General features: G+C 38.7%; 1 protein-coding gene across 1 annotated transcript in view; it reads left to right on the plus strand.

Moving 5' to 3' along the window:
* The first annotated feature begins 9,275 nt into the window (after positions 1-9,275).
* LOC117282927 (gastrula zinc finger protein xLCGF3.1-like) overlaps positions 9,276-14,220 on the plus strand; it is a 10,467-nt gene continuing 5,522 nt past the window's right edge. Inside the window, exons 1-2 of the mRNA XM_033754536.1 lie at positions 9,276-9,473; positions 9,919-10,086. Coding sequence (XP_033610427.1) covers positions 9,276-9,473; positions 9,919-10,086 — 366 coding nt within the window. The remainder of the gene's footprint in view (positions 9,474-9,918; positions 10,087-14,220) is intronic.

The following is a 14,220-nucleotide window of genomic DNA, read 5'->3' on the forward strand; positions in this document are numbered from 1 at the left end:
CGATGCCCCTGTCTGTTCACGATCCTAGAAAGGACAATAATCTCTTGCAGCTGTCGTGGAAGGTTTTACCACTGAAGAAAGGACCCCTCTATCTTTCTCTTGAAAAGACATTCTTTCATTCTTCTGTTCTTTAGTGAAAAGATTCGAAAATCCTAAGAGTGTAAGCAGTGATAGGAGAAAACCAAATGACGTTTTATGACAACAGGGACTGCTAAAATTTGTCAAGTGTTACAAAGAGAAGTGAATTTATAATGAAGAACAACTCTGTGAAGAACTGGGAAACCAGTTTTGCAGTACGCATCAAAATTAAAAGAAAAAAAAAATTGAAAATGGAGTATAACACTTTGTACAGAGTAGGGCGCAGAAACTTCCTTTTTGTGAAGACGCATTGTGAAGGGAGGGGAGGTCGCAGAAAAGTGGGGATAGGCTCGGCGAACGCAGCAGTCGCTGAAGTATCTGTCTAATACCCCTCAGTAGGAAACGGTAGGAAACATGAAGTGGACGAGTGAGCAGCGTGCGTTTGCTGTCGAAGCCTATTTTTGAATAACCATTCCTATGTGACTGTGCAGCGTGCGTTCCGTACTCCGGAATTAAGCCGAGGTGCGGTTCACGATCGGAAATCGATTGTTTTGTGGGTAGATAACTTTAGGATAACCGGGAGAGTGGTGAAAAAATCATCAGGACGACAACGGACCGTTACGACGCCAGAAAATGTGGAGGCAGTTTGACAGTCGATTTTGAGATCCCCAAGAAGCTCCGCTCGCAAACATGCAGTCGCCCTAGACATATCCAATCGTTCAATGCGCCGAATTCTTCACAAACATATTCATTTCCATCCCTATAAGATGGTTGTTGTGCAAGAATTGTCACCACGTGATTTTCAGAACCGAATAACGGCGTGCGAAACGTTATTGGAAACTTTACCCCCTGACGCACTTGTTTTCTTTAGTGATGAGGCACATTTTCACCTATCCGGATATGTCAACAAGCAGAATATGCGCTACTGGAGTGGTAACAACCCCAGAGGGCTCCATGAGAGGCCATTTCACAGTGATAAGATGACAGTATGGTGTTCATTGTCGAGAGTTGGAGTTATTGACCTTTATTTTTTTGAAGAAGACAATCATGCAGTTACTGTCAATTCACAGCGGTATGTGGTCATGATTAAAAACTTTTTCGAACCAGCTCTTGAAGAAATGAATCTAGGAAATGTCTGATTCCAACAGGATGGTGCCACGGCCCACACAGCCCGAGCTTCGATGACAGTTTTGAGGGCAAAGTTCCCCGGACGGCTCATCTTGCTTCGAGGTGACATCCCGTGGGCAGCGCACTCACCTGATCTAACGCCCTGTGATTTTTTTATGGGGAAACCTCAAGGCAGAGGTTTTTAAACATCGCCCCACAAACCTACTTCAGCTGAAGAATGTTATTCGGCAGGAAGTAGCCCAAATTCCGATGCACATGTTGGAACGTGCAGAAGGGAATTTCAGAAAACGGTTGCATCAGTGCATAGAGAACGGTGGCCACCACCTTCAAGATATTTTGTTTAAAACTATACGATTTAAAACTTTAAAGTATGTTCTTTCATTAGCTAAGCATAAATTTTGTCTATCAGCAATAATTTTTCTTTTATTCGCCTTCAAAAAAAGGAAGTTTCTACGCCCCACTCTGTATAAAAAATTTCAAATCATCCGTTATAATATGCGACACTATGTTCTTTGCTGATATAAACAAAGTTAATTAAAACCATTTATCATAAAAATTGAGTTAGATACAGCATTTTTAAACACAATGCTTAAAATTGTATAAGTGTCTTAACAGAAACGGTCATTTAAACGCAGAGTAGCTTTGGGCATTTAAACGCGCACCAGCAGCGGGCATTTAGATAAACTCCGGCCAGCTCAAGCTTACCACCATTTCAGAAGTCTGGCGTTTAAAGGTTAAGGAACTGAGGTGAGTTGGTGTGGCATGCAGTAGCATAGTTGATTGAGGTAATATGCTGGAAGGTCACAGGTTCCATTCGCGTTGAGGTCAGTGGATTTTTCAATTGACCTAATCATTCCAGCCAGGATACTATAGTGAATATAGTGACTGGCTATGGGATGGACAACTGAGGAGTTCGAGCCCCGGTGGGGTCAGAAATTTTCTCTTCATATAGTCCAGACCGCCCGTGGGGTACACCCAACCTCCTATCCAATGGACACTGGTGATTTTCCCCAAGGGTTAAGCGGCTGGGGCGTAGAAGCTGACCACTCACCTCCATCTAGTGCTGAGGTCATGAAGATGTGGAGCGATACATCCACTCCCCCATACACCTTCATGGTGCAGTGCTTAATTAGTTAAGCACAGGGACTTTATCTTTTATCTTACCTAATCGTTCCATCTGCACTATGGCCCTTGGGTCAACGCAGCCTCTAGCAGAAATGAGTATCAGGAATCTTCCTGTGGGTAAAGGGTTGCCGGTACATAAGGCTTATGACCTCACTGCCATCTGTGAGCCAGTTGTCTGGAAATTGTTGGAGCCTCAACATCTCACAACCCTATGGACCTCCATGGCCTCTTACAGGGATAGCTTTACCTTACCTTTTTATGGTGGGAAGGAGTTGATTGGATTTGTTTCTCTTAGGGTGCAGGCCCACAGGAAGTTCTTGTGAACATGGTAAGTTCCATGAAAGCAAACCTACTCTGGACTGTGTGAGTGACCACTAGCTTCCAAAGAAGGACCCTGCTTCATGGACTTAGTATTGCATAGTCATTCTGAAGTTGCAGAGAAGAACTCTGTAAAAAGCAGACAATTTCAATTTAATGCCATAAATAGGAAAGTGTGTCCTATTTTAAGCCCATTTCCCTTGTTTTTAAAAAAATACAAGAAGTTCAAAATATTAATTGCCTGCTTCTTTTCACTACATATTATTATTTGATACAACCTTGACGCACAGAAAACACCACTTTCAGCAACTTCTGAATTCAATGTGACATGAGTGCTGAAAGCTGGTATACTGAAGCGAGAAGAGATCAACTATGCCAGGCAACAGCTCAGTAAACACATTTACACAATGACAAATGCCCATGGACCACACAGAAAATACCGTGTCCAACAGTTCTTCTGTTGTTGAATGTATATGTATAACCGCAGGAACTTGTTTACTGAGCCACTGCCTACTTTTCTTGTTTTGTAAAAATAAAAGGTGGCTTATGAGTTCACCTTGTTGTCTGTGTGCCTGTGGATAACCCCCAACTCCTGAAGGCCAGAATAGCTTAGTTTGAGTTCAGTTTCATTACAAACACAAAACAGTGTCCACATAGCTCCAAGTTTCTGTGATACACAGGTTCAGTACATGCAGATATACAAACTACAGTACATACAAACATACGACTACTTGCATTGCCTAAATCAGTTCAGAAACTACTGCTGTCACTACTGATACCATCAATACTTAACCAATACTATTTCTGCTCACAGCCCATTTTCTCATTTTATATTTTTGCTTCCAGTTAACCTCAAAAGGGAGTTTCCCACCCAAACTTCGGTCCCCAATTTACTTTTAGTTTTAAATAAATAGTTTCTAGTGGTTTTTACTTTAGTTACATGTTATGCCACCAGTTATGCCGTGGTGACAGGGGGCGTGGAGGTATCCCCACTGTCACCTTCTGTACTGCAGTCACAGGGGTAGGGCTAAGGAAACGACTGAATTACCTCCTCTATCGTTGCTTCGTTGGCTAGGGGCTCACTGTTCACCGGGCTTGGCTGGAGGGCGCAGGTGCGAAATGTGGTAAGGGAGGAAATCACAACAGAAACCCACATCCACACCCTATGCTACCCTATATTAGTATAAACACAATCAATATACAGTTATACACATTTTGGTACTATCTCAATGAAAGAGCCGACTGGTGTCGGGTTACACATTACACTTGGCTACCTCTGCATCACTCAGTTGGATCACTCTTACGCCCTGTACACTTGTTCTAACGTTCCTAACTGAAGTCCCATTGGAGGAGTTGCACTTTAATAATATCACAATTATTAAGCATGGCGATAAGAGTAGTTCCACTTACTTGGGTTGAATCTGCAGACGGATGGCATTGCCGGGTGTCTATTCGGTGTCCATTCTGACATGGCTTCCGGCCGCAATTGGCCAAAATTACTGTTAGAATAATTCCCTTACTCATTTGGTCCCTGGGTTATATACCTTTATTTATGCTAACTCATTATTTTCCCGGGGGGTGCAGTTCCGCCTCCAATGACGTCTTATCCCAAGGTGGGTGATCTCGTTGGCTGGGATCCTAAGGGGACACACCCCCTTCTACTGCTAGATCATTTGGCTAACACTTTTACCTGCAACGTTCCCCCCATCTTGCTCAAGTGTAGCTTCTGCAAAGTTAGCATTTCGAGGTACCTTCAATGTCATTCTGCTGACTGGACATTCCCGCGTGGCAAGCCAATGTCCGTCTAAGTCCATACGCAGAAATTCCTTTAAGTTGTTAAACCTTCTTACATCCGCTTTCGTACATCTTACAAGTATTTCCCAAGACTAAATCTATTCCAACCAATATTTTTCCCTAAAATACAAAATGTTAATACTCTGTTAACATATTACAGGGAGTTGGCCTTCACTCCACAACATTACATATGTGCAGCTAATTATCTTTCTGTATGCTATGCCCTCATTTATATATAACCATTACAAGTTCTTCTCTCCACTTTTTTTAGGACAATTTAAGAGTATGTGCTAAGCATTCTCCTCCCCACAAAACATATGGCATCTTCCTATCTCACATCCCCTCATGATCCCTCTTAGCTTCCAGATCCTCACTTTCACTATATTATTCCCATTCTCTTCTGTCTTATGCATTCATCAGTGTAGTTCTCTTTACCCCACTCATGTTTCATTTCACAGTAAAATACCAGGGAAATCTTATATATGAAAATGTGTTCCATCTCTCTGTATCATTAAACATTTCCCTAATTATTTTACATATCTTATTTCCATTAACCTCTGCCTGACTTTGCCAGATATATGCTAAATTTATTTATAATAATTCCTCCTCTTAATTTCCATGTCCAGCCTTCTACGTTTACGTTACTTATCTGCTGTTCATAATATGTTCCTATTGTTTCCACAGAGTCCATGCATAATAAATGTAACCAGTATTTTACAATGGTGGTCAGAAAGTTTTCCCTCCTTTTATCCCTCCCCAATTCAGTTCAGCCACATTGTTTGCTGCAAATTTCAGCATTCCTAGTATTATTTGACAAAACCTACTGTGACTTTTGTCAGTTTCTTTCCATCATCCATCTAGGCCCCATATATCTATGGTATACATTGCTCTAGATTCACTTAGCATCTCATATAAGAGGTAAAGCTGTCCCTGTAAAAGGCCGTGAAGGTCCATAGGGTTGTGAGATGTCGAGGATCCTACATTTTCTCTAGACAGTCATGTCACAGATGGCGGTAAGGGTGTCAGACTTATGCGCTGGCCATATACATTATCTAAAATCTTCACCCTTACATGTTCATGCTGGAAATTTGTCTGTGGCTACTAAAGTCTAATACCCTTTTGCTAATGTCTTAAACTTTTCTCTGTTCCAACCATCACTACTTTCTCTATTTTTAATGTTTGCATCCTGTTGCGTAAGTATATTTTTGCTAGTGGGGTGGGACTAAGTCCCTTGTACTGCGGCCACTTCTGGCCTGTTGTACCAGCCCCAAATGATAGGTGAGGGTGATTGTGGAGCAATTGGTGGAATGAAGATTGGCAGGGAAACCGAAGTACTTGGAGAAAATCTGCCCCAGTGCCACTTTGTCCACCACAAAATTGTAAAGCATGTACACATGTTTTCATACACAGACTTAAAATAACTACTTTCTTTTTACATTTATATTCTGGCATCTACATGTTGATTTAAATAGAAGATATATATGGAACTAGAAGTTGAAGATTAAAAGTTGATTTTAAATTAATCTAAAGTTGTCGTATGCTGTATTTAGCTATGCATCTGTTGCTGTAGTATGCCATGCATCTTTTCATCTGGTTCTTCTATTATTGGTTAGATTCCTTTGTGTTAACTGTTTTCTTAAGCATGAATTTATCTTCTTTCTCATTTCCAGGATGTCAATTATTACTTACTACTTCTGAGAAGTAGTGCAGACCACACAGCAGAGTATACCACATAAATTACACAACATAGCAATGTTAATAATCGATTAAAAATCAACTTTTAGTCTTCAACTTTTAGTTCCACATGAGTAAATATCTTGTGTTTAAATCAACATGTAGATGCTAGAATATAAATGTACATAGAAAGTAGTCATTTTAAGTCTATGTATGTAAACATGTATACATGCTTTACAATTCAATAATGAAAATGTGTAAACCACAACACCTGAAGATGACCCTATAAGAACCGAAACATGTAGTGAAACATAAGTTAATAAATTACAGTTGTGTTGACAGTGGAATTTCTATTATTAATCACCACTACATTCAAATGTTTCTCCTAAATAATTTATTTCATCTTCCACTTCAGTTGTTTGATTGTTCACTGTCCATCTCTTCTCTTTCTTCAGTTCATCTCCTTTTCTTAAACACTAATATTTTAGTTTTGTTTAGGTTACATTTCAAATTCCATTCTATGCAATACTTAATATCTTGCTCTACTGCTTTCTGTAAATCATTGTGAAGGAAAAGATGACTAAATCATCTGCATATAGCAAACCTGGAATTGTTGTTCCAATTAATGGTGCGTGTGTGTGATGCTTACTAATATAATCTATAATAGCATATATGGAAACATTAAACAAATATGGACTCGAAGTGCAGCCTTGTCTTACTCCTCTTTTCAGTTCAATAAACTCTGTTACATCATCTTTTCCACACTTCACATAACACTTAATCCCATCATACATTTCCTTGATGCACTTCATCATACCATTATTTATTTTCTTTGTTCTCAATTTATACCACTGAGCTTCTCTATGAATTGAATAAAAAGTTCTTGTTTTTCAGAAATCTACAAAACACAAATGTAAGCACCCCTGTCTATGTCTTAAATATTTGTCTATAATTATTTTGTTGACAAAAGCATTATCTATGGTTTGTCTGTCCTTAATAAACCCCGCCTGGAACACTGTTGTATTATCCAGCCTCCTGGTCTACTAGCCAGGATTCCTGAAAATATTTTGCTACATATCGTTTACAGCGAAAATTCTCTGTAGTTTCCTGGCTTCTCTCATTTTCCTTTCCCCATATAAATCGGGTACATAATAGCAATTTTCCAGTCCATTGGAAATCCTTTCCCATTCTTTATTTTATTAATTACATTTGTTAAGGCTTCATTTCCATCCATCACAGTGCAAAACATCTTCCAGAACTTGACTGGGAACTCATCATAAACTGAGGCTTGACTTGATCATTCTAACTATACTTGGAGAAGAGTAGTTTTGTATATTCTAATTTTTATGTTTTTGGACAACAGACAAGAAGACAAAAGGTTCTGGACTGAGTGGTAGCAAGCATTACCCAAGTTCAATCGCCTCTTTATTTCCTCCTGAATCAGGTTTCGATCTGTTATCGTTGTTCCCAAATATCTGAACTGTGCCACATTTTCAAAACATCTGTTTCCTATCTTCATATCATGATTTTGCCCTGCATTTTGATGACGAGACAGTAACATATACTTAGTTTCCTCTGTGTTTACTTCTAGACCAATCTCTTTCCTTGTGTCATTTAAAGTCTGTGTGTTTTTCTTTATATTATCTACATTATCACCCAGTAGATTCACATCATCAGCATAGGACAACAGCTGATGTGTTCCATTTAATTTCAGTCCCACCTGGTTTCCCTGGACCTTCCTAATTGCATATTCTAAGACAAAGTTGAAAAGGAGTGGCGATAAAAGCATCTCCTTGTTTTAGACCATTCTGGATAGGAAACTTATCAGACAAACATTTGCCTACACTGACTTTACCGTACATTTCGTTTAAACACATTTTAATCAACCTAACTAGTTTCATGGGTATCCCAAATTCTATTAGAATATTGTACAATACTTCCCTCCTAACTGAATCACAGGCTTTCTTGAAGTCTATGAATAGCTGATGTACTTTCTCATCATACTCCCATTTTATCTCCAATATCTGATGAATGCAAAAGATCTGATCTGTAATTGATCTGCTACATCGAAACCCACACTGATGATCCCCAATAATTTCATCTATATATGGACTTAACCTTGAAAGAAGAATACTGGACAATATTTTATATGAAGTTGATAGCAGTGATATAACCCGATAATTACTACAGTCAGTTTTATCATCCTTCTTGTGAACTGGTACAATAATAGACTCCTTCCACTGATCAGGCAATTTTTCCTTATGCCAAATATAGATAATTAGACTGTGGATCTTAGAACATAATATTTTGCCTCCTGCTTAAATAAGTTCTCCCGGAATTTGATAACTACCTGGCGATTTATACCGTTTCAATTTTACAATAGCACTTTCAACCTCAAAAGGGCTAGGATCAGGTATTAACGGCTCAGCTGTATCGATTTCTGTCTGCCTAACATCACTGACTCTATGTACATCAAATAACTGAGAGCAGATCACCATTCTCATCCTTCACTAAGTTACCTCTAGGCTGGTAACCCCTCTTAAAGACATTTATTCCTCTATAAAGGTCTCTAATATTCTTGTTCTTACTGTTCATTACAAGCTCATTAATTTTGTCTTTCAGACATTCCCTCTTTTTGTTCCTGAAATGCCTCCTGGTTTCACGTCTTATATTGTTCAGATTATTCTCAATTAACTCACTTGTATCCTCTAAGCCTGCTTTCTTTGATCCAATAATTTTGAGCATCCTTCATCGAACCATGGCTTATGCTTCTTCGGTTCATAATAATCTAGACTCTCTTTGGCAGACATTTTTATATTCTCTCTAACAGTTACACTTATAAAAAATTCTTTTGAAAGCAGAGAAATATAATACTGAGTTTGGGGCAGGTGGGGAGAAGCAGACATCACAGCTGACCTGGATATCCCAACATCTCAATCTGTCCACATGCCTTGTTCTGATCATACAGAATCAGATGTGCTCCTGATACTTACACTTTATGTTATTTATGCTCATATATGCTGCCTAACAGAAGATAGTGCTTGCAAGAGAAAGAAAGTAAGGAAAGCAGTGGGTCTACATGTCACAATATGTAGTGAAAAGAAATTAGGCACTTATTTTCTCCCAGAACTTCCTGTGTGTAATGTGAATGCAGAGCCATGATAGATACAGCATTGGTTGATTTACAGAATTCTACAGATTTAGAGAAAGTACGAAGTCCTCAAAGTGAGATATGTCCAGCATCTTCTCATGATGCATACCAGGCTGTCAATATAAAAGTGGAGACAATGCCAGATGCAGAAGATGAGGATGACACTGCCCCAATAACATTTCCAGGAATAAACCTTGAGCCTGAGGTGAGTTGTATCTCTGTGTCTGTGTTCGGTGGATTTCACAGATATGGGTATCCCGCATTTTACAAACTTTTGCTACAGTGAACAATTTACACTTATAAAAAAATTCTTTTGAAAGCAGAGAAGTACAATACTGAGTTTGGGGCAGGTGGGGAGAAGCAGACATCACAGCTGACCTGGATATCCCAACATCTCAATCTGTCCACATGCCTTGTTCTGATCATACAGAATCAGATGTGCTCCTGATACTTACACTTTATGTTATTTATGCTCATATATGCTGCCTAACAGAAGATAGTGCTTGCAAGAGAAAGAAAGTAAGGAAAGCAGTGGGTCTACATGTCACAATATGTAGTGAAAAGAAATTAGGCACTTATTTTCTCCCAGAACTTCCTGTGTGTAATGTGAATGCAGAGCCATGATAGATACAGCATTGGTTGATTTACAGAATTCTACAGATTTAGAGAAAGTACGAAGTCCTCAAAGTGAGATATGTCCAGCATCTTCTCATGATGCATACCAGGCTGTCAATATAAAAGTGGAGACAATGCCAGATGCAGAAGATGAGGATGACACTGCCCCAATAACATTTCCAGGAATAAACCTTGAGCCTGAGGTGAGTTGTATCTCTGTGTCTGTGTTCGGTGGATTTCACAGATATGGGTATCCCGCATTTTACAAACTTTTGCTACAGTGAACAATTTACACTTATAAAAAAATTCTTTTGAAAGCAGAGAAGTACAATACTGAGTTTGGGGCAGGTGGGGAGAAGCAGATATCACAGCTGACCTGGATATCCCAACATCCCAATCTGTCCACATGCCTTGTTCTGATCATACAGAATCAGCTGTGCTCCTGATGCTTACATTTTATGTTATTTATGCCCATATATGCTGCCTAACCGAAGAAAGCGATTGCAAGAGAAAGAAAGTAAGGAAAGCAATAGGTTTGGCCTTAAAGATGTAAATAATAAAAGGGATTGAAGGAGGATAGCGACATAAAGACATGTGTACAACCATGTTAATGAAGCTACTTTGTTTCCTACATCAGGTATGATTAAAGAAATAAATTGTATTTGCAACAATAAATGTCGGAAACAAGTAATACTATCCTCATTTTAATGGTTATTTACTACTAGAGAATATGGTAAAATTTCTGTGAGACTCCTCTGTGACTCATGAGGTGGCAGCTTTCACATGTAATGTAATGGGAATATCAATTTCAATTTATGAATTTTCACATTATGAAGAGTTTTTGTGGAATGCATTGCCTTTGTGAAATAAGGAATACTTGTATGCAGAATTGGCAGTTTTATTGCTAATCTTCATCTGTGTTTGCAAACGAAATAACTTTACTGTGGTCACTGGACTTTGAAGAGCATTTTCTAAAATGTCCGATTATGATTGTTACCTGTTAAATGGTGCTTGGTGGTGTACCATTTCCATTTTCTCTTAAGGAAATCAATTATATTTTAAATTAAATTTTGTGTAAACTGAAGAATGTTTCAGAGAAATTCTGTAGCAGCAAAAGCCTTGTCCATCTCATCCAGTAAGTTTTACTTTGATACCACATCATAGGGTTCCCAGGATCTATAAATGTTGAAGACTGTCATGTATTTGTTTTCTAACTTTGATTAGTGCTGCATAGGCAGACTCTCCTCCACACTTCCCCAGTACAGAAGAGACAGTAATTTTAGGTGGTAAATTTTTGGTCCATATTTGTCAACATTGTTGTAAGTTCATGAACTGACAAACTTACAGATTTCCTGGAACACATACTTTTAAACACTCACTTCAGATCACCCTTGTGTTCCACACAGGGTTCTGTAGACTGGATTTTCTTTCCCTGCTGCAAACACCCAGGTCATGTACAATATGCATTTTTATGGCATACATCCTCATGAAGATTGTACCTAACTGGTAGAACTGTACTGGTTGCTTTAACTGTGATGTGTCTTGGCCTTCTGTATGAGAGTACAATATTGTCACGTGTTGTAGTGACTGTAGACAGGGTTCAGATTGGTAATTGGATTTACTGACTATGTACAAGCTGTAACTGCAAATAAGAAATAACACTGTTGCTCATTTTCACACTACAAATCACTCTCAGTCTGGTGTCACTAGTCTTTGTAGCAGGTCTCAACTGTGGCCTTCCTTTACAGTGTTTTCACTATCCGTTTCCTGGCAACCAACTTTAACACAGGAACTATAACAATCACACTCCAGATATCATTATACTACAGGACATATAAAGTCTTCAAATCACATGCTAAGTCTTCCCTTCACAGGCTGACTTTCAAGTCTGAACTGACCTGCACTCAATAATTTTGATGCCTGAATTCCTCAATTCAATTCCTTTGCTCTATATCTCATATCCTGGCAGGCTGGCACGTCGAGGTAGACTGATTCAAATGAACTTCCATGTCTTTTATAACCACTTGGCATGGACCACAGCAGAAAAGATCTGCCTGCATCATTTCTTCTGTTGTTGTATGATGTCACCACGCATGTGTAAGCTGCATGCACTCCACAGCAATGGTCCATGCACGGATCACAGAAAGCACTGCTCCTGTATTGTTGGCCACATGTGCGTTGCGGGTGTTGCCTATCAATAGATCTACATGTCACAATATTGTGTGAACCTGACCTTCGGTGGTTGCATGTTAAATGCAAAAATTCACTGAGTATTTATATCAGACATTTCAGCTATTGTTCTTTATATTGATAATTAAGTACTACTCCAGACACCGACCACATCACCAGCACAAGCATGTCATGCACTGTAGCAACAGATGGACATACAGTGACACAATAACATCGGTCATGTTCTGTGTGAAATCTACATAGAAATAAGACCACCAATAGGAGCCAGAATATCTGTAAATTATGCAGCCCATAAGTAATGATACATAGGCAAAAGACTCACTACATTTTCAGTTATAAAGGCTTATGGATATTACGTAAATATTACTGCAGTCTTCACTTTAATATGTAAGCCATTGATGATAATGGTCATATACAGAGTGTCCCAGGAGGAATGGACCAAACTTCGCGAGGGTGTTCCTTATGTTAAAGTATGCCGATATAACCCAAAACACCTATGTCCAAAGTTGAACGGTTACGGAGATAATGGCCCGAGAAAAGTGTGGTCTTCTAGCGGGTCCACGGATTATACCTATCAGCTGAGAGGCCTTATCTTTGTTTGTCCTTGAGTGCCGTGATTCACCCTAGCCGTGCTTATGTAGTTGGCTTTATCAGAACGCGCAGTCAGTACGTTACGTCAGCGCTTGCCATTTATGTGTCATGTATAGTGCCTGGAAACCCTAAGGACAATTATGACATGGCGAGCGAGTATTTTGTACTTCAATTTTATGGCTTCACGTCACTCACAAGTTAGTTTGATGTTACGTACATTATTAACGTTACAGAATCCACATATTCCTGCCAATTTTAATATGTATTTTATAATCAACAAGTGTGCAACGCCGGTCAAAGTTGCACACTTCTCTGGCCATTATCTCCGTAACCGTTCAACTTTGGACATAGGTGTTTTGGGTTATATCGGCATACTTTAACATAAGGAACACCCTCCCGAAGTTTGGTCCATTCCTCCTGGGACACCCTGTATAGCCGAATTTTCAACTACTACATATTATACTTCATGTTTCTTATTATGTAATTATTCACTAAATATGTGTAGCAATGAAGGTGGCTTGGCTTAATTTCACGGTGACTTCGTCTGATTGTAGAAAGTAGAACTTCAAGATTGACATTGTAAAAGATTTTAAGAGTTCCTGGCTACAGATCCAGAGGTCCGGGTACGATTCCCAGCGCTACCGGATTTTCTTAGAAGTAGTGGGCCTGGAATGGGGTCCACTCAGCCTCGTGAGGATAACTGAGGAACTATTTCAAGGAAACAGCGGCTCCGGTCTAGAAAACCGAAATTAACGGTTGTGGGGATTTGTTACGCTGACCATGCATCACCCTCTATCCATTAAAGTTGGTACTAACTTCGCCGACAAGTGGCGGTCGCTCAGTCGGTATAGTTCACTTGCAGACTAAAAACACAGAGTTTTTTTTTCATTCATTCATTTATTTATAGTTCCAAAAAAATCCATAGAGGCATCTGCCTCAGATATTGAACAAGTCAATAATACAATATAGCATATAAATATACATACATAATCAGATAGTCATCATCGTCAAAATTTAAATATTCAATACAACAAAACTACTGTACAGCAATACATTCCATATATCAAAATAACATATAAAATTACATATACGATCAAAGACCACCAAGATCCTTAATATAGTAATATAAAATCTATTTTCTTAATATATAATACACCTGTATCATAACAGTAATAGCACCTTTTTCCTGAGTATTTATTCCATAGTCCATTGCATTCTAGCAATAGGCAACAGTGTTCATTTAAATATACATTTTATTCATACATTCATTCATTCATTTATTACAGTTAAAAAATCCACAAAGGGGTCTGCTTCAAAATATAGAAGAAGTCAGCAGCGCAATATAACACATAAATATACATGCATAATCAGATAGTCATCATCATCAAAATTTAAAATACAACACAACAAAACTACTGTACAACAATACATTTCATATATCAAAATAACATTTAAAATTACATACATGATTAAAAGACCGCCAAGCCTCTTAATATAGTAATATAAAATCTATTTTCTTAATATATGATACACCTATATTACAGCAGTGATAGCAC

This window comes from Cryptotermes secundus, unplaced genomic scaffold, assembly GCF_002891405.2.
Source record: "Cryptotermes secundus unplaced genomic scaffold, Csec_1.0 scaffold417, whole genome shotgun sequence".
Classification (NCBI taxonomy): domain Eukaryota; kingdom Metazoa; phylum Arthropoda; class Insecta; order Blattodea; family Kalotermitidae; genus Cryptotermes; species Cryptotermes secundus.